At 36.9% G+C, this 25,185-nt stretch overlaps 1 protein-coding gene across 13 annotated transcripts in view; it reads right to left on the bottom strand.

Annotated features, from left to right (window-relative positions):
* The window catches only part of dmd (dystrophin), a 134,721-nt gene extending 112,432 nt beyond the window's left edge, over nt 1-22,289 (bottom strand). For all 13 annotated transcript variants that reach the window (XR_010896564.1, XR_010896566.1, XR_010896568.1 and 10 more), the window contains exons 1-7: nt 22,100-22,289; nt 6,571-6,632; nt 5,660-5,752; nt 4,247-4,324; nt 3,733-3,825; nt 2,429-2,601; nt 2,019-2,137 (exon numbers count right to left, since the gene is read on the bottom strand). Coding sequence is in view for 8 of the 13 variants with exons in the window: in XM_067402505.1 (XP_067258606.1) it covers nt 2,019-2,137; nt 2,429-2,601; nt 3,733-3,825; nt 4,247-4,324; nt 5,660-5,752; nt 6,571-6,632; nt 22,100-22,181 (700 nt within the window). In the remaining 5 variants the exon portion in view is untranslated. The remainder of the gene's footprint in view (nt 1-2,018; nt 2,138-2,428; nt 2,602-3,732; nt 3,826-4,246; nt 4,325-5,659; nt 5,753-6,570; nt 6,633-22,099) is intronic.
* Nucleotides 22,290-25,185: the final 2,896 nt, after the last annotated feature.

Below are 25,185 nucleotides of genomic sequence, written 5' to 3' on the forward strand. Positions count from 1 at the left end.
ACTGAGCTATCGGGGGAGAAGAGCCTTGGTGAGAGAGGTAAAGAAGAACCCAAAGATCACTGTGGCTGAGCTCCAGAGATGCAGTTGGGAGATGGGATAAAGATGTAGAAAGTCAACCATCACTGCAGCCCTCCACCAGTTGGGGCTTTATGGCAGAGTGGCCCGACGGAAGCCTCTCAGTGCAAGACACATGAAAGCCCGCATGGAGTTTGCTAAAAAAACACCTGAAGGACTCCAAGATGGTGAGAAATAAGATTCTCTGGTCTGATGAGACCAAGATAGAACTTTTTGGCCTTAATTATAAGCGGTATGTGTGGAGAAAACCAGGCACTGCTCATCACCTGTCCAATACAGTCCCAACAGTGAAGCATGGTGGTGGCAGCATCATGCTGTGGGGGTGTTTTTCAGCTGCAGGGACAGGACAACTGGTTGCAACTTGCAACTGAGGGAAAGATGAATATGGCCAAGTACAAAACGAAAACCTTCTCCAGAGTGCTCAGGACCTCAGACTGGGCCGAAGGTTTACCTTCCAACAAGACAATGACCCTAAGCACACAGCTAAAATAACAAAGGAGTGGCTTCACAACAAATCCGTGACTGTTCTTGAATGGCCCAGCCAGAGCCCTGACTTAAACCCAATTGAGCATCTCTGGAGAGACCTAAAAATGACTGTCCACCAACGTTTACCATCCAACCTGACAGAACTGGAGAAGATCTGCAAAGAGGAATGGCAGAGGATCCTCAAATCCAGGTGTGAAAAACTTGTTGAATCTTTCCCAAAAAGACTCATGGCTGTATTAGATCAAAGGGTGCTTCTACTAAATACTGAGCAAAGGATCTGAATACTTAGGACCATGTGATATTTCAGTTTTTCTTTTTTAATAAATCTGCAAAAATGTCAACAATTCTGTGTTTTTCTGTCAATATGGGGTGCTGTGTGTACATTAATGAGGAAAAAAATGAACTTAAAATGATTTTAGCAAATGGCTGCAATATAACAAAGAGTGAATAATTTAAGGGGGTCTGAATACTTTCGTACCACTGAAGACCAATTTGGAGCAGACGTCACAGTTACATAACTTGCAGCTGAGCTTGCATAGTGGTGGCAGAAAAATAGTGGTAACAAGTGGAGGAAATGGGCAAAATCCACAGAATAAGAGAAAAAGGTTTTGTTGTGCTTTTTCATGTTAGAATTGGAACACAAAAAATATAGTATTCTATAAAAATGAAGACAATTGTTCAAGACGCCATTTGAAGCTAAATGCAAACGTTTATGTTGCAAGTCACAGACTGGACTGATGAAACCTGTAATTATTAGTCTACTATATATATATATATATATATTCACATAGGCAGTTACAGCATGAAATAATATTGAAATATATAACATTTTACATAGATAACTTTTAAACAGCCTATAACTTTTTATCTCACAATTCTGACTTTTTTATTGCATTTGCATGTTTATATCTCCCAATTCAGACTTTATAACTCGCAATTGTGAGTTTATGTCACAATTCTGAGGAAAAAAAGTCAGAATTGTGGGATATAAACTTGCAATTCTGAGGAAAAAATACAGAACAATGAGTATATCTAACAATTCTGTTTTTCCTTCTAAGAATTGTGAGATATAAACTGTCATTTTCTGCCACCAGGTAGGCTGCGCACACAAAAACGTCATTAACACAAAATAGGTCTATATATATGCACACTATACATTTTCTTCATGGACTTATCAATAGGAAAGAAACATCAGTATATAAACTGTATATTAGATCTCTGCCATAATTTTTCTTTCCTTTGGATATGTACATAGAGAACAAGATATAAGTTGTACAACCTCAACTATGAGTTAAACCCCCATGGCATAAATTATGTGATGAAATTCTGTTTTAGATGTTGATGTAACAAGACATTTCCTCTCATCCAAAAAACTAAACTAAAAAAGCCATGTCTGTATTACTCAGAACAACTTCAAAGGCTAATGTGAACAAGAAGAAGAAAGGAGGAGGTCATACCCTCAGGGTCCAACAGACGGTCGATGCCTAAACTCTTCTCCGCAACATTGAAGGCATGATCCAGTCTCTCAATGGCATTATCCTGTTGCTCCACAATACTCCAGTTAAACAGCTCCGGCCTGGCAAAAAGCAGATGATATAATTAATATAAGATAGTTAATAACAAATTATTTTTCTGTGCACATGCTTGAAATAGCTAAAAGCAGATCGAAACAGCTGGTTCATTACCCAAATGAACTACACGGAAAAATAGAAAAACAATAAGCCATAATCAGCTTCAGAAATTGCTTCAGGCCAAGCTAGTATTCAACCATGCAGTTTATGACCAATGAATATAAAACATTCATCATTAGATGTGAAAAAAGTGAGTTCTGTGATTTTCAAAAAAAGCACCCATAAAATAACAGCACCTGTGACTGTGAATGAGAGCATTGAAGGCAAGTCCATCCGTCCAGCTGCTGGAGAAGTTGACCACATTGATGTCTTTGTAGTTTTTAGTGGACTGCCTGACCCAACTTAACAGAATCTTTTCACTGTTGGTCTGCTGTAAGTCTGCCATGACATCTTTCATCACATCCTTAACCTGCATGGTAAAAGGAGAGGATGTAAACATATTTATCAGAACAGTGACAAATATAGCAAACATGACATGATAAAGCTGCTATTTAGAGACAGACTTTATGATTGCAACTTCATGTGATAACACTCAAAAATAACCAATGTTATATGGTATTTGGACATGAAAATATGGTAATACTATGTTTCTGACACACAATAGTAAAACTATATGGTCTTTGGACATGTACTGTACCTTGGTAATAACATTTCACACCTTCAAATATAATACAAATACCTAAAAGTAGTAGAGGAATATGGTATATATAACAGTTTTCTATTTAACAATATTTAAAAATTTATTCCCGTGATGGCAAAGCAAAATTTTCAGCATCATTACTCCAGTCTTCAGTGTCACATGATCCTTCAGAAATCATTCTAATATGCTGATTTGATGCTCAAGGAACATTTATTATTTTATTTTTTATTATTTATTTTATTATTTTATTATTTATTATTATCAATGTTGAAAACACTTGTGCTGCTTTTTCTTTTTTCACTTTACTGTCACTTTTGAACAATGCAATACATCCTTGCTAAAAAAAAAAAAATTAATGACTGCGAGCTTTTGAACAGTATTGTATATCAAAGATTACCATGGTATTACCATGTTTTTTTTGGACATGTACCATTATAACACCATGGTAATCTTTGAAATACCTAGGAGTATGACAAAAATTCCAAGCTTTGTGAATGTTAATCAGTCAGCACCGTAGTGTATATATATGTTAATAATTTCACACTGTAATTTTACCATCTGATACCATCACTGTCCTTTTTGAACCAGTTTCAAAGCTGAAATGTTACGGAGTCTTAAAGGCCCTTTTTGCTGTAACCACCTCCAACATAAGCTTAAGGAAGATGACATCAGCAGCTCTGAACATAAACCACAGTAGTGCCACCTTATCAGATGAACAGAAAAACAGAGGAAACGAGTTCCTGTACAGATAAGCACATGACAGTCCACTGCAAACGTGCTACATATAATATCTTTGATGGATCAACATAATGGATGATAAAGGTCCTATAGTGTGCTACTGCCCTTGAAGGCAAACCAGAAAGATTGTGGGTCTGATTTCTCTGTATTGAACTCTCATACCTGCCAGTGGAGAATGATGCTCCAGATGAGCCCCAGGGTCAGTTTATGATTGCCATCTACAATGTCAGCTCCTCCAATGTTCACCAGATCAACCTAGAAATGGAACAAATTTGAATGCAATAACCTTAACTGCACATAATTCAACCACTATTAAGACAGTTAACAGGGTTTTTGATTTTATGTTGACTATGTTCAGATATTTCAGTCACATCACTGATATCAACAGTTTGATATTTGCTGGAAAATTACTGCAACCAGATGTTATATTTTGCAATCTTACTTGGCTTTTATTTGGTTCTTCAAACACATTTTCAATCTGTCTGGATGTTTCACTACGTTTTATCAAGCAGAGAAGCTTTTATGTCAGTGAAATGGATAATTGCCATTACCTTATCAAACTGTAAAATTTGCTTCTGCATAATTTTGTCTTGCATTTATTAAAAAAGCTCAACCGAAACATTGAAATTCCAATAGCTGTGAATAGTAAAACAGCCAGTTGAACCAATTAACTCACATTGTTCTTCTGAAGGATCTGCAGGGCTCTGTTAACATTGTTGAGGGAGTGCACTCGAGTGAAACCACGTTCTTTAACCTGCAAATGGGGAATATATCAGAACTGAACTTGGAGCATCCATTGCAAATGAATGCACTCATCCTTGTCCAAATGCTTTGAAACCAGGAGTATTTTTTCCTTGATAAAAATAGAACAATGAAAAGTGTCTCAGAATACAACCCAGCAGAGCCAATTAAACGAATAGTTCACCCAAATATGAAAGTTCTGTCATCATTTACTTACACTAATTGAGTCATTATCATGGTAACTGTATATAACACATACACATATAGCCTAAATAAGTTTGTTCTTAAAGTCACCATGAAATCAGAATTGACATATCTTCTTCCTTTTTTTTAATGGAATATCTCAGTATTTATTCACATCCTTTTGTTGTTTGTTTTTTTTAAATGAATGTATTTCCCTCCCTCTTGCATCTCTTCTCTGATGACGTATTTACTGACGAGAGGGCGGGACAACCTGTCAATCACATGACATCATGGCAGTTGCAGACCACAACAATCCAATCAATTCCTGACGGACAAAAACAAGTCCCACCCTTTTTCTTTTTCGAGCACTTAGGACAGTGGCCCTCCAGGAGCAGGATTGGACACCCCTGTTCTAAAGCGATGGGTTTTTGTATGAAAAATTATTATTATTAAATTATTATATATATAATTATATTTAAAACTTTATATATATTTATATTTCATATTTAAAAATTAACAATAATAACTAGCTTTGGGCATAAATAGCTGTACACATTGATTTGCAGCAGAAGAGTAACCTTTGACCTGACGCATGACGTAATGATGATCGCGGAAGCTCAGAGGATAGAGCAAAAATAAACAAACACTGGTCATGAATTAGAAGTCTAAAACGATACATTTTAAAGAGAAATGTCAGAGGATTTCGTCGGAGGAACCGCGAGAGGCGTCTAGGCTTACGGTACTCCTACATCCTGCATCATACATTGTGTCCGGGGTTACTCATTTGGCGCAAGTCGACTTGCGCAATATGCGTACAGTTGTCTGCCGGAAGCTAGTTATTGGAATTTATTTCGTACAAAAACACATCTCTTTGCTTCAAAAGGCCTTTTTATTAACCCTGCAGAGCCATATGGGTTATTTTTATAATGGATGGATGAATTTCTTTGGGCTTCAAAATCTGGCCCCCCCTTTCACTACCATTATAAAGCTAGAAAAAAAAAAACAGGATATTTTTAAATATATCTCTGATTGTGTTCGTCTGAAAGAAGATAGTTAGGATGGCTAGGGTGATTAAATCATGGGATCATTTTCATTTTTGGGTGAACTATCCCTTTAAGGCACTACTTTTGTAATGAAAATGTTCCAAATTTAAAGATGGACCCACTAGTTCATGGCCAACCAGAACCTCCAGGAGTTCAAGAAGACGCCGGCCATCACACAGATCGGTAAAGAGGTCATCGACAGGGGGTCTCCTTGCCTAGAGATTAAACAGAGCTTTAAAAATGAAGGCTGAGGGTCTTTGGGAACATGTGTTTAGGCCTTTAATATACTCATATGCAGAACTGAACTGTCTATGAAGCATACCCATTATTTAAAAGTGGAGTATTTGAGAGTGTACATTATCCAAAATAAAGGAGAATGACAAGATAAGACCTTTAGTTTTGGTTCTTTGAGATGACAAAAATAGACATTCTCTGAGTTTTTCTTTTTCCCTACAGCTCTTTTTAAACATCTCTCTACATCTCTCAAACATCAAACTTCAACATCTCTTCAAACATCTCTCTCGGTTTGAAGGACAAAGAACTGATGTCCTTCCTCTGTTAACATACTGTATAAGGACGCTAACAGAGTTACAAAGAAAATGCAAAAACCTCTGCTTTGAAATGCCTTACCTTGAAGCGTTAAACGTCAAAACATACAAATCTAAAGTACACAATCAAACATTCATGCTCACATCCTGACATAGATGAAGGTTAGAGACAATATTTTAATACGAGTGTGAATCTTAACTTTTAACCTTAAGATCAAGACTATGTGCAAGTGTGAATCTTAACTTTTAACCTTGAAATCCAGCTTGTCTACCTTATGTTTCCTCGTCCACCCACCATGTAGTAGGTGGATGAATAACACCATTTCAGTTTATACACCTATAACACGCTTTTTCAGACTGCAACAACAGAAAATCGCAATATAAAGACTGTCTGAATCAGACTGATAAAGCGTTGTTTAATTTGCCGTTAAACGTGATTCAGTGTTACTTCAACACATGATAAAACAATACTCTAGTCACATTACCTTAGCAAACTGTGAGTTTATCCATTTCGTGAAGGTTTTCTTTTGAACATCTTCTCTTTCATCTGAAAATAAGAGAGATCACCGTCAATACTGTCCAGTTAAGATTCAACTCTTGCGATTAGCTTCAAATTAATCAGTCATTTAATTCCTCCAGATATGTAAAGCTTTACAACTACATAACAGCATTGCTCTTCATAAGAATAAAAAAAAGATCCACTGTGATCAATAAGAAAAACTCACTACGTTGTGGCATTTGATATGAGGAAGGTTAAATACAAAGAGACTGAGGAAAAAAGCCCCTGAAAGACCTGAGATAGGTTTGAGGGTATACACAGATCAATGGTCAGCTGGCATTCAAAAGAAGATTACTTCTGAGGAATTGAGGGTGTAGATCAGGCAAGCCTTACAAACACAATGGCTGCGTAGGGTAAAAGATTGATCAGAAAAGCCAAAGAAACTGCTTAGAAATTCACCCGTTATTTCCATACACTTCGAAAACATATAATACACGGTTCGGTGATACGAAATTGCAAACAAGCAATTGACAAGATCAAGAACACAGAAAACAAAACAAAAAAAATAGATTTCTTGTGTAAAAAGTCGCCTTTGTGGTGTTGCCCGCGAATAAAAACGGTTCATAAAATGCCAGAAAGTCACTCTTGCATTTGCGAAGAAAGCGAAGGAAATGCCGGGTGTTGGGAACATTAAAAATCAATCAGCACAAAGAACATTTAGCTTTCATATCACATTAAAAGCTTGTGTTGTTCCCTGCTCTAATATTCTCCAATTGCTTTGATTCAGATCTCTGTGCTCTACCCTCTCAGCTTGCTCGGGTTTCAGATTGATTACAAAAGCGTAATTCTTATCTAGGGGCCCTGATGATATTAAAGCGAGAGTTCACCGCTATAATGAAAATTCTGTCATCTTTTCTCTTCCTCGCATGGGGCACAAAAGGAATTATACATCCAAGGCATCCCTGCTCTGCATCTACTTTCATTGGAAATAAAGAGCAGCTTGGACGTTCTGATAAATATCTCCTTTTGTGCTCCATGCAAGAAAAAAAAAGCCATCCAGGTTTGGCAGAATTGTCATGTTTGGGCAAACTCTCTCTGCAAAACCTTTCAGAATCATTAAGAATGATTAAGTATTGCTTAGATTTTTCCTTACGCACAAAAATCACTAGGTGGTGGATCACAAGCTTTCCAGAGTCGGCGTGGATGACAGCATTTTCATGCATAATTGATTTTAAGCTTCCAGTTGTTTTTGCCACCATCGCTATAATCATCATGAAATGGGTAGTTTCAGTTCATTGTTCCCATTGGTCAGCCTATACTTCAGTTGACGCTATAATCACAGTAGCATGGCTCAGATTCGTTTCAAGCCTGACTGCACCATGTCATGCTTATAACCGCAATAACACACACTCTCACACGGTTTTGCTGTAATAATATGACAGAAGAGTAAACAGCAATGTTTAAGATCAAACACTGAATAAGATTAAATCAGTTCCAAAAAAACTAAAAAAATAAATAAAAAATAGACTGTAAATATAAATATATGTTTGACTAATATGTTTTAAACTAATCTTTCTACAAATTTGCTGATATAGAATATCACTGCTTTTTTATTAAAACAACATTCTGTAATCAGCTACTTCAAATAGCATTTCCCCCCCTATTTTTCATCTAAAAGCATAAGTTATCCCATGAAGACCACATTTTCAGTTCTTGAAAGCAATGCCATTTATCCAAGGCTAATCCGAATTCTTTGCTTTAGAGAAGGATGACTTGTAAAGTCCTCTCAACATTGCAGAAAGAAGCAATTGAGAACTATTCTTATCGCAGATCAATAATTTCTGGAGCACATCAGATATCTCTTAACGTTCCATAATGGCAAAGTCATTCCTTTACTTGATTAACACAATCCGCTCCAATTAGACTGTCAACCCCCTTGACAAAATGCTCAGAATACAGCAGCACCGCACAAAGGAAAAGCTGATTATTGTGAGTATTTTGCTGCCGAGGGAACAGTCACATTATCTTACAGTATTACTGATATTGATCTACAAAGCTCTAAATTAGCTGCTTTTAAAAGCTCAGGATTTGACAGGGAAATTATATTTCTGCCTTCTTCAGGTTCAGAAACACCACAGGGTAGACGACTTCCCGCAGTGTCCATTCACAAACTGCATATTGAATGCCTAAACTTTTAAGACACAATTCTTTGCCACATTGCTATGTTGTAATTTCTAAGAGAAAAAGACAGCATTTTAGATGGTGACGGATGACTCAGTTGCTACTAAACAAAAACTAATCTGCACTGTAAAAAGTGAAAACCCACAGTTGTTACATTAATGCGTTAATTCACCATAAAATAAAGTGCCCTAATATGCTTTTTTTAAATATTCCCTTTCATGCAGTGTGTAATAAGGCTGTTTAAGTCTGCAAAGTTTTAAAGATCAAAGTGCATGACAAATAATATTATCTCTTAAAACAAAGAACTGATTCTGAACTGCCAAAACAGGTCTAGCCTCACTTTGTTACATACATACGTAACAATGAAACAAATTTGCATAATGCCAGCCAATGGTCTTCATTGACTCGTGCTTAAATTTAAAGGTGCCATCGAACGTTTTTATGTAGATGTAATATAAATCTAAGGTGTCCTCTGAATGTGTCTGTGAAGTTTCAGCTCAAAATATCCCATAGATATTTTTAAATATTTTTTTTGGGGGCATCATTAACTATGCACCGATTCATGCTGCTGGCCCTTTAATTGCTTAATTGCTCCATCTGCCATTTTTCGCTATTGTTCTTGCTTGCTTACCTAGTCTGATTCAGCTGTGCACATCCAGACGTTAATACTGGCTGCCCTTGTGTAATGCCTTGAACACGGGCTGGCATATGCAAGTATAGGGGGCATACACCCCGACTGTTACGTAACAGTCGGTATTATGTTGAGATTCGTCCGTTCTTCGGTCTTTTAAACAAATGAGATTGATATAAAGGAGGAGGAAACAATGGAGTTTGAGACTCACTGTATGTCATTTCCATGTACTGAACTCTTGTTATTTGACTATGCCAAGGTAAATTCAATTTTCAATTCGACGGCACCTTTAAATGGAAAAACCAACACCATCGTATCACTGTGTATAAAGGGCTGAGGAAAACTCTGGAGCTAAAATTCAGATATGGTAATAGACAATTAGTTTCCAGCACATGCTGCAAGCAGTCGACCAATCACAACAGACTGGGACATTTGACCAATCAGAGCAAAGCAGGCTCACTAAAAAAAGGGGGAGGGTTTAGAGACAATCTTTTAACAAACGTTTTCAGACTCTCTGAGAAATGTGCAATGTATATTATGAGAAAATGTGTGTTTTTTTTTTTTGGCTTTTGATGCATGTGAATCTATTGTAGGAGACATCCAAAACAAAATCAGGAACCTTTAAAGGATTAGTAAGTTTACTTCAGAATTAAATTTTCCTGATAATTTACTCACCCCCATGTCATCCAAGATATTTATGTCTGTCTGTCTTCAGTCAAAAAGAAATTGAGGTTTTTGAGGAAAACATTCCAGGATTTTTCTCCAAATAGTGAACTTCAGTGGGGTTAAAGCCAAAGAAATAAGGGTCTTACCTAGCTAAACAATCTGTCATTTTCTAAAATTTAACTTTAACCACAAATGCTCATCTTGCACTAGCTCTGTGATGCACCACGCATGACACAATCACGTTGTAAAGGTCATGCGTGATATAGGCAGAAGTTCCAAACTAGTGTCTACAAAGCGAATGTGCAAAGACTAAGCAAAACGGCCTTTACAAAAAAAAGGTAAAACAGACGATTTTGAAGTTGGGGGAGAAGATGAGAATACGGTACTTCCACCTACGTCACACGTGACCTATCCAACGTGATTGCGTCATGCGTGGCGTATCGCAGAGCTAATGCAAGATGAGCATTTGTGGTAAAAAAATAAATAAAAAAAATCGGTCATTAGAAAATGATCGATTATTTTGGTAGATAAGACCCTTATTCCTCATCTGGCATCATGTAGGGCCCTTTGAAGCTGCATTTTAACTGCAATTTGGGACACGTTGGTAAGTCCACTATATGGGGAAAAATCCTGGAATGTTTTCCTCAAAAACCTTTATTTCTTTTCAACTGAAGAAAGAAAGACAGACATCTTGGATGATGACATGGGGGTGAGTAAATTATCAGGAAATTTCAATTCTGAAGTAAACTAATTATTTAAAATAGAATAATTGGGGAACTTTAAAGAACTTTGCAAGTCTTTCCTTTTCCCCTTATAATATCAAAGCAAAAGAACAGCATAATGTCAGAGCTGTTCTTAAAATAAGCACCATAAAAGTGTTATAAATGTGGTCCATATGACTTGCATGCTATATATCAAGTCCTCTGAAGCCATACGATAACTTTATGTGAGGAACAGCTGTGGCCACCGTTTACTTTCATTATATGGAAGAGAGCAGAAGGACATTCTGCTATAAATAACTCCTTTTGTGTTCCAGGAAAGAAAGAAATGGGTTTCTAAAGACGTGAAGGCGAGTAAATGATGGCAGAATATTTAAGTTCATTTACATGTCACCAAATTAAGAGCATGTTTGGTTACCTGACATAACACCTTTCATAGAGCGCTCTCAATGAATTATAGTTTTATGCAAAAGAGTGTGAACATATATCTGTCAGTGTCAACAAATAAAGGTGTTAAACTCCTTGCTTGATGCCCCGCCTGTCACAATGTGCAATCAACAGCCCATAATAGTTGTTTTTGCCTGGTTGTGACAATTATCATTTCTGAAACAGCCTGGTAATGTTCTGAAATGAAAAGAAATTTAGCCTTGGCTCTGCAGGTGATAATAGCAAGTGTGCTTAAATAAAGTGAACCCAAATGTTTTAAGCAATATTCAAACCAAAACAAACAATTATAAAAATCATGAATTTGAAAAAGTAACTGGACAAATCTGCTGGAAATGAATGGTGTAAATTTGCATAAAATCAAAGGAAAGAGGGAGACATAATTGGAGACAAATATAAACCTGGATCTGGAATATACAGAAAAATTTAGTAGCCTATAATTAAAGTGCCCCTATTATGCTATTTTAAAGGTTTCTAATTTTGTTTTGGAGGTCTCCTACAATAGGTTAAAATGCATCCAAGGTCAAAGAACACTTACGTTTTCTCATTGCACATCACCTAATTTCTCGACTCTGCTCTGATTGGTCAGACGGCCCAGTCAGTTGTAATTGGCTACAGTGGCATAAAGCCCATGCTTACTCTTGTTAATATTTGATATAATGTATTGTGTACAGACGCAATAAACAATCGGAATGTTCATTTTTAGCAGCATGAACACTGATATTTTAGCGGTAGTGATGCCCATAACCACAACTTCGGTAAATAGAATTATGCACGCCTACTAGTAACCAAACAGTACTAGTGTTCTATTTGCAATGCTCCTATACTTTGGTCTGAACTGCTTTGAACACAAACAATCAAAGTGAAATAAACAGTTAAAAGGTAGGGTAGGCAATTTTGGAGAGGCTTGCAAAGCAAGCTAGGTTTGAAAGCATCCCTTCAGAGTACCTGCCAAAGCCACGCCTCCTTCAAAACACATGAATGCACAGACAGCAGAGTCTGCAAAGCGTCACAAGATGAGAGACGGTGGTAAATAACCTCATGTCTCAAAGCACAAAACATTACAATAATAATGAGCGTGAACAACTTACAGAGCTCTTGTACCGCCAGATTCATTTCGGAGTTGATAGTGTTGGTATAGAAACGCATCTAGCAGCACTATACGCTTGCTAGAACCGTTTTTTCTTCATCAAAGTTTTGCGTTTGGTAAGCTAATAAAATATTAAAACTCATCAGTCAAATCAGTATTTTGTGTACAGTTATTTAATTATGTCATCCGGTATCACGGACTCGCTCTTTCGTTTCATACAAACGCAGCTGCTGCCATTTTGCGACTATTGTTTTGTAGACTGTTGGATTATAAGATAACAAGCAGGTACGATTTTAAAACAGTTTCATCTCAGATCAATATCTCTTATCCCCATAATTATTTATGTGGCAAAATGCCGTTTAATAAGTGGTATGTACCGTATCCCTTAAAGGTGCCCTAGAATTAAAAATTGAATTTATCTTGGCATAGTTGAATAACAAGAGTTCAGTACATGGAAATGACATACAGTGATTCTCAAACACCATTGATTCCTCCTTCTTATATAAATCTCATTTGTTTAAAAGACCTCCGACGAACAGGCGAATCTCAACATAACATGTTACGTAACAGTCGGGGTGTACGCCCCCAATATTTGCATATGCCAGCCCGTTCAAGCATTAGACAAGGGCAGCACGTCTGGATGTGCACAGCTGAATCATCAGACTAGGTAAGCAAGCAAGGACAACAGCAAAAAATGGCAGATGGAGCAATAATAATTGACATGATCCATGATATCATGATAGTTTTAGTGATATTTGTAAATTGTCTTTCTAAATGTTTTGTTAGCATGTTGCTAATGTACTGTTAAATGTGGTTAAAGTTACCATCGTTTCTTACTGTATTCACGGAGACAAGACTGTCGTTATTTTCATTTTTTAAACAATTGCAGTCTGTGTAATTCATTAAAAAAAAACTTAATACTTTATAAATCTCTCCAACAGTGTGTAGCTTTAGCCACAGTGCACAGCCTCAAACTCATTCAGAATCAAATGTAAACATCCAAATAAATACCATACTTACGTGATTAGACATGCTGCATGACGAACACTTTGTAAAGATCCATTTTGAGGGTTATATTAGCTGTGTGAACTGATTATGCTGTTAAAGGCAAGCGCGAGCTCCGCGGGTGGGGAGCGTGAGCATTTAAAGGGGCCGCAGCCTAAATCGGCTCATATTTAATGATGCCCCAAAATAGGCAGTTAAAAAAATTTATAAAAAACAAATCTATGGGGGATTTTGAGCTGAAACTTCACAGACACATTCAGGGAACACCTTATATTACATCTTTTAAAAAGACGTTCTACGGCACCTTTAAACGTCCGTCTAGTTTGAATTTGCCGCACTAGCAACTGCTCTATCCGTGGAAGCTTTGCGTTTAAAGAGCTAATAAAACATTTAAACTCAGATCAATATTTTGTGTCTAATTATTTACTTATATGGCAAGTAGCCGTGTAATAAGCGTGATAATGTACATCCAAGCCAGTTGTTATCCCAGAATAAACTCCTTCAGGCTGATGCAAGACCCCTCCACTTTGCGTCGGGGTCCTGATCACCCTGTCAGGGTTTATTCTAAGATAACAACCAGCTGGATGTACATTATCCCTTACGTAACACGCTGATGACGCGTTATGTCTGCGTGAGCAAGGCACGTGGAGGAACGGAAATACATGGCAGGACATCGCATGATTGCATTCGGACCGATGATTGAATGAAAATTTTTTGAGTTCCACAGAAGACATATGTACACGTCTTAATGTTTAGACCACTTCTATTATTGATTTCTATCAGGATAAGTTTCAGCCAGTATAACAAAAAGTGTTTATAAAAACAATTGCCTACCCTACCTTAAAATGTCCCAGGTTGCACTCTCTTCGCACTATTGGAACGCAGATCAGTCAATGAAATTAGAGGACCAGAATAATGTATAAATGCATGCAATATTATTAGTTACAGTGTATATAGATTTTATGTCGGGGGGGATAAAAATAGCATCAAATGATTGTGTCTATGGAAGTGATTGGAAGATCGTAATGGAAGACATAATTAAGTATAAAATAAATAAACCTATAGAGCCCGGTCTGGCAGACAGAATAATATGTGCAGACAGACAGGAGAATGAAAGCATTGCTTGCCATTGATCGGAGGCGTGACTCCAGGCAGGTGGCAGCTGCTGCTGGATTATATCCGCCCTTGTGCAAATAGGATGATGGGGTGACGGGCTTGAGCCGAAGCTAACGGGCAAATACAAAGACGCTGGACGCACACACCTGCTTTTAGCCGCCTAATCTCAGCACACACATCCGAGGGAAGACTGTATTCACAGATTACAGCCATACGTTTTCCACCACAGCCACCCAGGTTTATTTTTTCCCTGGCAATTTACAAGCGCGAGCCCAAATGTTTCGATGAGACTGGAAATACTCAGCGTGTGATTGAACTGCGTGTAGTTTAAGAGCAGCGACTACCACCAAACTTTCTCTCACATTCATCTTTAAAATCACGACTGATTACAAAGTGCGCACATTTAACCATCTACCAGTAGAGTGTATAAGAAACAACAATGAAAGACACCGGTGCACGCTTAATTAACATTAAAACAAAATTTTCCGTGCATGAGAACAGATCGCTTTATAGATAAGACGCACCCGGCTGGAGGATCTATTGTAAAATCTGGTTAAATCTTACGTGACATGCTGTAATAAAACCCGTCAACAGCCAAACAATCACCTCACACTGGAAGAGTATTTCAGTATGATGATTCAGTCTTACCTAAATGAGGATTTTACACCATAACAAACGCAACTATTTCCTCCGTAATGGCTTTTAGAGTCGCAGGCAGCCGCGTCTGTGGTGTGTATCCATTACCTGTGTATATAAACACAGCGAGCGCAGTTTGATTATCCGGTTCCCTTGCTGTTAAACAGACTCGTCCATGCCTAAAGCCGTAGATGATTTGGTGAAGGAACTGTGGGTGGACACTTTGCCGCTTTATTTTGTCGTACTCCCTCACTTGGGTGCAGTTATAGCCCTGCTGTGATCCGTTGATACCGGCAGGTGTAGCGGTGCTCTGGCATGCGGGCTGATTGACTATACAGCTCTATCTAACCGGGAACGATAGTTCGCCACCAGAGAGGGATCGATACCACTTGGATACAATGAACAACTTTATTTAACTTGTTTATGTGGGCCAATTCTATACGTAAACAGGGTGCGAATAATAATACGTTTCAATTCGAGTTCCTTATATTTCCGTAAGCAGCAGGAAAGTTAGATTACAAGTTTAGCCAGGGCGCATTTTGTCACCATGCAGTAAATAGACGCTCGCGAACTGAAATCGCGGTAACCATAGCAACACTGGGGTCCTCGAGCAGCACTTTTGGTCAGGAACGCAAAACATAAACATAGAAACACTGTCATTATATATCACATATTGCAAAACATTTGGGTGTTTTGTTTTTAAAATCTTTAAAGGGATACAGTTCACCCCCCCAAAAAAGGAAAATTCTGTCATTTACTCACCCGCATGTTGTTCCAAACTTGTATGAATTTCTTTGTTCTGCTGAACACAAAGGAAGATATTTGGAATAATGTAAGTAACCAAACAGATCTCACCGCCGATTGAGTACCATAGTATTAATTTTTCCTACTAGTAAAGGGGGGACGAGATCTATTTGGTTACTGACATTCTTCTAAATATCTTCCTTTGAAATTTCGAAACACTTATGACATAACGAAGCCTCGTTTACTGAAATCATGTGACTTTGGCAGTTTGATACACGCTCCGAACCACTGATTCGAAATAAAAGATTCGTAAAGCTTCACGAAGCAGTGTTTTGAAATCGCCCATCACTGGATATTGTTGAATAAAGTCGTTATTTTTGGTTTTCAGTGCACAAAAAAAGTATTCTCGTCGCTTCATAACATTAAGGTTGAACCACTGTAGTCACATGAACTGTTTTAAATAACTATTTAGTAGCTTTCTGGGCATTGAAAATGGGATGAAGGCCTCACTGAGCCATCGGATTTCATCAAAAATATCTTAATTTGTGTTCTGAAGATGAATGAAGGTCTTACAGGTGTGGAACGACAGGAGGGTGAGTAATTAATGAGAGGATTTTCATTTTGGGGTGAACTAACCCTTTAAGGAAAGATAGTTTAGTTAACGATACAGGGGTGCCTAAATACAATTTGGTTTGCTGCAGATGAACTGAACTAAAAAAAAAAAAAAAAAAAAAAAACACCTTGAAAATCAATGAAAAAGAACCGTGAAAGTCAATGTACCTAATCACCACCCTGAATAATACATAATTAATGTGAAATTATTTTCTGGAGCTTCTTTAAGCCTCTCTTTAAACACTGTTATGAGACACACCGTTTGTGGTGTCCTTTTCGCCTAATGTAATATGCTTGTGGTCTATTAAAAATGGATGAATTCAATACAATAATCTGGAATGGGCAATTTCATGTTGACGTTGAGTTTTGTGCAGCTGGTGGGTACATCTCACATAAAAATCACAGGACTCAAAACATCACCATGCCATCTGTACATCTGCCAGAGAAATCCTAAATAAGTAACAGTCTGTGCTTTTAATCCATTCTTGTGGGATTTTTTCAACTCTGAATGATCCCCGTGCCCAATGGAGAGAATTACAATTCTTTCGTTTTATGTCTTTTTTGAAGGGCATCATGTGTTGTGGTAGTACTGAAAGAGAAAATCTTGCAGATCATGATCATACCACTTTAAAAATGCTGGGTTGTTTCATGTTTGGATCAAATATGGACAAACCCAACGTTTGGGTTTCAAAAATTTAAACCAACGGTTGGGTTTATTTGACTCGAAGAACCCAGCATTTTTTTGCTCAAAAAATCTCATCTGTAGTTCCTTCTCCTATATGTTTTGGCCACAAAATTGTTGTATTGTTTTGTACACAATATTGCGAAGACAAATGTTCAACCGAAGCAGATTTAGGAAGCAGCAACACTTGAATCAGACTCGGAAAACAATCATAACATTCAAAATACAGGCCAGTGTCTTTGAGAAAGGGGCTATGTTCACTCAAACAGTCAAAAAGTTATTCATAGGCTACATAAATACAGACATGCTATGCTTCTGGTTTTCATTCAGGGACTGTATTTGTGGTATTTCCATTTTAAGTAGGCCTACTAGTTGTCATTTGATTTTTTTTAAATGCCAACCAGGTGTAGATCTCATTTCAATGTCATTTTTCTTTACCCCGATGCCAACCATTGCTTAAGTATTTGATGAATAACTGCAGAAAAGAGTGAATAGGAAATGTCATAAAAGCCTCCAGGGCTTTAAAACACACCCTGATAGAGTGCAGTAAACACCTGATGTTTCTAAAGTGACGAAAAGTATTTTAATCCAAAACTTCTGCATCTGTATGTTTTCACTCCACACTGTAAAGTGAGAAGATACTGGAGACTCCCGTGAGGATTCCTCAGAATGCCACCCATGGTGGCATTCAAACATGTAGAAGGTAAAGTAACTTATAAATAAATAATACTTGTTTGGTATGTTTACAATGAGTCCTCAAATATCGTTCGAAGGAGTGAATATTTACTTTACCATGCTAAATATAAAAAGTTGCATGGTTTCACTGTTTGCTTCACTGTTTAACTGTTTTGCTTTGTGAGGATTTCATTTCCTCTCATAGTTACCTGTTCATGCACACACACAAAAAAATGTACAGTATCTGTTGATTTTTATCTTTTGAAGTACAGTGCATTTTATTTAAGGTCATTGAAATTTACTAAGAAAAAAAAGTTACCTTATGAAAACCTGACAGTTTTCTGAGGAAAAGTTTGCTTAAAGTTAGTTCCTGCAAGAAGTCTAAAGATGGTCAACAGTTCCTCCAGTAGCCTCATCTTAAAAAAAGCTTTAAAAGGAGCTTGAAACTGACATGTAGTGAGAATACAATAGGATACTTGAGGCTCCTTTAGTTTTAACAGTGTATGCTTCTCTGGTTATGTAATGAAAAAAATGATCCAAGGTCTCCAGAGACTGAGTTTGCAGAGAGAGAAAGAATTTAAGGAGATATGAATGCCGTTTTCAGTAGAACTTGCTCAACACTGCCTTACAGTGGCTGCTCATACAGCATTATATCTTCTACTGTATATATATATATATTCCCATTAAAGCCAAAAATAGAAACACCAGAATACTACTGACAGTCCCTGGGAGAGGCCCAAGCAGAAAAGGCTAACAACAAATCCTGCCCCACAAGAAGTAATATTTGATTATTTAAAAGGTTTAAATATCAATATTTTGACAGCTAGCATAAAATGTTTTATACTCTTTGATAAAATGTGCTCTCTGGAGAATGTGAAGCAGAAACTGTACCATAAGTTATTTAGAGAATTTCTTCAGAAGATTCTATGGCAGATGTCAGACATGTCACTCCTGCAGGCCTTATGCAGTGGTATTTAACATAAAACAGATCCTTAGATTTGATACCATGAGCAGAAGATAGAGTTGCAACCTCAAATTCTCCAAGGAGTCAAACTGTCTCGCCCAACTGTAAAAATGCCACTGAATACCAGGAGCCTCAGAAGGGTTCAGCAATGAATTTAAACAATCATAAACAAACCTGATCACTTTAAAGGTGCCCTAGAATTAAATATTGAATTTATATTGGCAGTTAAATAAAAAGAGTTCAGTACATGGAAAAGACATACACTGAGTTTCAAACTCCATTGTTTCCTCCTCCTTATATAAATCTCATTTGTTTAAAAGACCTCCGAAGAACAGGCGAATCTCAACATAACACAGACTGTTAAGTAACAGTCGGGATCATTAATATGTATGCCCCCAATATTTGCATATGCCAACCCATGATCGAGGCATTACACAAGGGCAGAACGTCTGGATGTGCACAGCTGAATCATCAGACTAGGTAAGCAAGCAAGAACAATAGCGAAAAATGGCAGATGAAGCAATAATAACTGACATGATCCATGATAACATGATATTTTTAGTGATATTTGTGAATTGTCTTTCTAAATGTTTCGTTAGCATGTTGCTAATGTACTGTTAAATGTGGTTAAAGTTACCATCGTTTCTTACTGTATTCACGGAGACAAGACTGTCGCTATTTTCATTTTTAAACACTTGCAGTCTGTATAATTCATAAACACAACTTCATTCTTTATAAATCTCTCAAACAGTGTGTAATGTTAACTTTAGCCACGCAGCAAAACCTCAAATTCATTCAGAATCAAATGTAATACATCCAAATAAATACTCACATGATCCAATCCATGCACGCAGCATGCATGATGAACATCTTGTAAAGATCCATTTTGATGGTTATATTAGCTGTGTGAACTTTGTGTTTGCTGTTTAAGGCAAGCGTGAGCTCCGGGGCGGGGGAGCACGAGATTTAAAGGGGCCGCAACCTATATATCGGTGCATAGTTAATGATGCCCCAAAATAGGCAGTTAAAAAAATCAATTTAAAAAGATCTATGGGGTATTTTGAGGTGAAACTTCACAGACACATTCAGGGGACACCTTAGACTTATATTACATCTTTTAAAAAGAAGTTCTAGGGCACCTTTAAAATGCTTGCACATTTAAAAATAAATAAGGTTCCACAAAGAACACATTTGTCCATTCAGGTAAACAATGAGGTAGTTTTTCACCCCAATATCAAAAGACAAAATGAGAATAAATAAATTGATAAGAATCTAGATTTTAGAAGCAGCAAATTAAGCCTATATATGTTTACTATTATTATTATTATTATTATGAAATTATTTTCATGACGATTATTATCCCCCCTCATTGGACACTCTCACTTAGTCCCTCAGCAAACATTTGGATGAGATTTGTCCCGGAGCCAATAAACTGCTGTGGGTGCCGCTGGATCACAAAAGTTTTGTACAATAGTTTTGGCAGTTTTTTTTTTACAATAGGCTTGGCAGTTGAGAGCTTTGCGTTTGGCATCAGGAAGGTTAAACCTTTGGTTTTTGAGGTCAGCCTCAATCTGTTTTGCCCAGGTTTTCTTGGGCGCCTTTAGTTGGACCTTCCATTTCGCAAGCCACTGCCGCCAGAGTAGTCAGTAAGGTAGACATGGTTCGTTCATTCAGCATGCCACAAAACCATTGTAACCTGTGCTTTTAGATTACTTCTTCGACTGTTGGTTGATTTTCGCACCTCAGTCTGATGGTGTAATTGCATAGAGAGGTGCCTAGTATTCGCCGCAGGGACCACATTTGAATCAAAATATAATCTATTATCATCATCATCATCTGCATTAATTTAATTCAGTATACAACAAGCAAAAAACAAACAAACAAAAAAAATCAGTTGTGCTTTAATGTCATGAAAATACCTGACATGTAAAAAATGTAATTATTTATTTTCTTTACAAAAATTTTTGTCTTTTGATTTTGAGGTGAAATATGACCTGAGATTCAGCCTTCTGCTGTCTAGCTCATTTTAAAACCACTTATATACTGGAAACAAATATTTGAACGAATCTATCAAAAGAACCTATAATGTAACAAAACTTTTCAATCTCCAAAATAACCAGTGAAAATTGGTTCTTGATTAAAGTTAAAGTAACACTGTATTTTACAGTCTCCCTGTTACACAATTTACATGTAGTTACTATAGTAATAACAGTATAATAACATCCAACTAACCCTAAACGGAATATAAGTACATGTAGTTAATTAATCTTGCTCAATACTTAATTATATAATTTCACTGTAACAAGAGCACCTTAAAATAAAGTGTAACCAAAGGTATTTTCTGAACCCAACAACCATTAAATAACCAGTGTATGGCGAGATTTAGCACAGATAACAGATGTCCTCTATTAAATCTCTGTTCTCAGAGGTTTACTGTACTGTTTGTGTCCTCTGGCGGATCATCAAGCTGTTGACTCATTTTGCTACTTTCTCCTAACTTTCACTGCTGATCATAAACACACTCGCATGGAAAACACGAGAGAGTCTCTTGCCAACAAAACAACAAAAAAAGCCAACAACAACATGGCTAAATCTCAAACAAGGACTGAAACCCAACACCAGGCAGCTGCAACTATTTCAAGCTCTTTAAGACCTGTCCTATTTCCACCAGAGAGCATTTATAGATCACTCATGATCCCTACTGAATACAGAATGACAGTGATGAAAAAAAAAATAGATATGAACTCACTCAGGGTGGAGCACGGGCCAGAAATTAGATTTTAAAGAGGATTGTTCAAAATGTTTCATAGTATATACGTCTGATCTGCTTTACAACATGATGAACAAAAGACAAAGAAATGTGGAAATATGATGCAGTAATATTTTCTCTGACAAATCTGTTGCTGTAAATGTCAATTATATATATGTTTTTATTTCATTTAGACTGTGGCAAGGAGTGTAATAACAAATCGTAGTGATTGTGATTAAGAGATGTATCGGTTACACTTTATTTTGATGGTCAACTAACTAACTATAAATAACTGTGCAACTACATGTCAACTAACTCTCATTAGAGAGTATTGGTAGACTGTTAGTTAACTTAGGTCAGGGTTAGATGTTAGGGTTGAGGTTAGTAGAATATGTTGACATATGTAGTTGCAAAGTTACTTATAGTTAGTAGAATGTATGTTGGGGGACCATCAAAATAAAGTGTTACCAATGTGTTCATAAGAAGTCATCTGAAACTGAAAAACAATAACTAAGCCATATTTTAACATTTATTAAACATTCAAATGCATGTACAAGATATAAGACTTCCCTTTAGGTAAATAAATGATCATTTCTCCTACCTGATCGAGTTTTGATGATTTCTCCGAATTCATCCTCAAAACCTTCCTCCAATTGGTCCTGTAGGCTCACTGCTTCAGCCATAAGATCCAAACTGCTGTTGAATTCTTTAATCCTGTAGTTTTATAAACAGAAAAAGAGAAGAGACACCAAGACCCACCAATGACAGGAATCACTGCCCTCTGAACAAACCGAAATTTTTGTGAATGACACAGGGACGAGACTGTCTGTGGACTGTTATGATAGGGGGAAACGAGCTGTCAAGGCATCCAGAGAAGCAGGGACAGGTGGCAAACTCTACTCGCCTTAAAATAGAGTTGGTATGAAGGCCTGCTTCATTTCACTCTCACACACAAATACAGATTTTTCTAAGAGTAAAGGATCAGGCGCTATGTCATTTGACAACAAGTGACCAACAGATTGTGACCTCTTGCAAAAAACTCACAATTTTATCAAGCGTGACTTCCTACACTTATTACATCAACAGTCCCTCTGGAGCAATCTGGGGTTAAGTGTCTCGCCCAAAGGCTCAATGGTTATAGCTCAAAGATTACACCCTCTGGGGTTCGAATCTCAGAATCTTTAGTAGCACAGAACCCCCTGCCACTCCACCTCCCAAGACCTTAAACTTACAAAGACTGTGCAGTCTGCAGAGTAAAAAAAACAAAAAAACTCTTGAGTGTCACATGATCCTTTAGAAATCATTATAATTTGCTGATTTGGTGCTTAAAGGGATAGTTCACCTAAAAATGAAAATTGTGTCATCATTTATCACCCTTAAGTTGTTCCAAACCTGTATGAATTTCTTCCTTCTGCTGACCACAAGAGAAGGTATTTATATATTTAAAATAGAAACCTTTTGTGGCATTATAAATGTCTTTGCTGTCACTTTTTTATCAATTTGATGTATCATAAAAGTATTAATTTCTTTCAAAAATATCTTACTGACCCCAGTATATATATATATATATATATATATATATATATATATATATATATATATATATATATATATATATATATATATATATATATATATATATATATATATATACACACTATACAAGTAGACAACAAATCTTCAGTTTACATTTTATTTCCTGTTCATGTTGCCAAGGTGATCGAGCTTTTTTCCACATGCTGAGCAATTTATTTCATTTTCATGAAATATTACAAAGACAACCTTCTTCCTTCAAAATAACATGCACTGATCAATTATGCATAATAGGAACAGGAACCTGCATTGAGCTTTATTGCTGCATAGAAACACTTTGGGAGGTATTTTTCAATATATAAGGTGTAGACTCATCAATATGTGCATCCATATGGAATCTGACGCACCTAAAACACCACTCTGGTTTCCATCTACTGATGCAAGAACACACTTCAAAAATGTAAATAAAATTCAATTCTGCTTGATTATTGTAATGGCACAGGGAGCGTAAGCAAGTAAACAGAATTTGCTGGCATGATATCAGTAAAATATTTGATCAAGGGGGAATAAGGCTTATACCAGTGTACTTTGTGATTCAGTTAATGGAATTTTGAAAAAAAAAAAAGCCTGTCCGGCTCTTATGTCTTTGGGATTGTTTGCCTTCTGAAGGTCTTTTCAGAGAAAGAATAAATGAAATAAACAAAAACAATCTGTTGCCAGCTCACGAAAGGGGCTCAAAAAATGGGAAACAGATTCATTAACATAGGAGCAATATAGCTCTAAATCAGTAAACATGGTTTGACATCCACAGGATACATTTTAAGCAGCCTGGTCAAATTGATGAGAAGAGGAAAACAAAAATTGGTTTAATAAACCAGATACCTGCAATAGCACATCTTTCAATAAATCCAGCCTGTGGGGCACTGCATCCGAATTGCAATCACAATATCAATATTTGGATACAAAAACTGCCAAACAAGTAGAGTGCATGCATAGAAAAGCCTAATACTGAAACATTCTTAAAGATTTCTGCTTTTAAAAATCATCGCAAACAGTCTAAAAGCCTGTCTATTATCCACAAAAACAGAATATTAGATGCATTTGGGGGTGAAAAGTTTGTCGGCCTTTCAAGCTTTATAATAGACCCAAAGCACATAAAAGTAGTCCACACAACTTGTTACAGTAAGTCACATTACAAAAGCAAAACTGTTTGCTAATGCGGAATCTATATCCAAGCCTTTAAATACACACTTCTTTGCCCTGCAAGGTCAATCGCTTTTATGAACATCTCTGTAATTGTGGAGGACATTCTTTTATGATGTAAATCACTGAATGATGTCAGCTGTGACGTGGTAATAGGCACTGCCTGTAAACCATAGCCAACTAAATTCCTCTTCATTCCCAATTTCCTGGACTGTGTCCAGATATCATCATGATCAGAGAGCTGATAGTTTCAGTGCTATAAAATTCCACTTAATGCTGAGGGAGAAATGACATGGACAGAATAATTAAAGATCACTGAAGCAGGGCTGACAATTGCATTTTGGGTTCCTAAACTCACTTATTGCTTTAGCGTCTAAACATGCTAAATGTGCATCTATTTCTTTGCTTCAAATATTTATTTTGGTTCTTTATGATTTTATGGCACTCTACTTTGGGTTGACCTTGGTTGCATCGTATAGTGAAAAAAGTACACAACGTGTTATATAAAGTTACTTTGACGAGGAGTCAGGGGTCTGTCATTCTCACTTGTATCCAAGCAAATGATGTGGAACAACTGCCACTCAAGGTCTGCATGCTGGTTTTCAGTGCAACAAAGTGCTGCTACAGAAAGTGGATTCTGCAAACATGGTCAGTAATAACATTGTGCACATTCAATAGTCTTATGGCACTTATGTTTTTCACTGTTACCTGGCTGCATTGCAGTAATGATTGCGTACAGAAACATTACTTCACTGTCACAGTTTTTGCGTATTCTGTGTTGCACAAAACTTCCTCTCTGGGATCAACAGCGCCCATCCATTTATCTCCATGCAGTACAAGTCTTGTCAAAGGTCAGCATCATTCCTAAAATCTTCTCCTGTGGTGTCACAGCATTAAATCTTGATTACCTGACAGCTAGCTGACAGTAACAAATGATTAGCTCTACACAAC

The sequence above is a fragment of the Chanodichthys erythropterus genome, chromosome 12, assembly GCF_024489055.1.
Source record: "Chanodichthys erythropterus isolate Z2021 chromosome 12, ASM2448905v1, whole genome shotgun sequence".
Taxonomy (NCBI): domain Eukaryota; kingdom Metazoa; phylum Chordata; class Actinopteri; order Cypriniformes; family Xenocyprididae; genus Chanodichthys; species Chanodichthys erythropterus.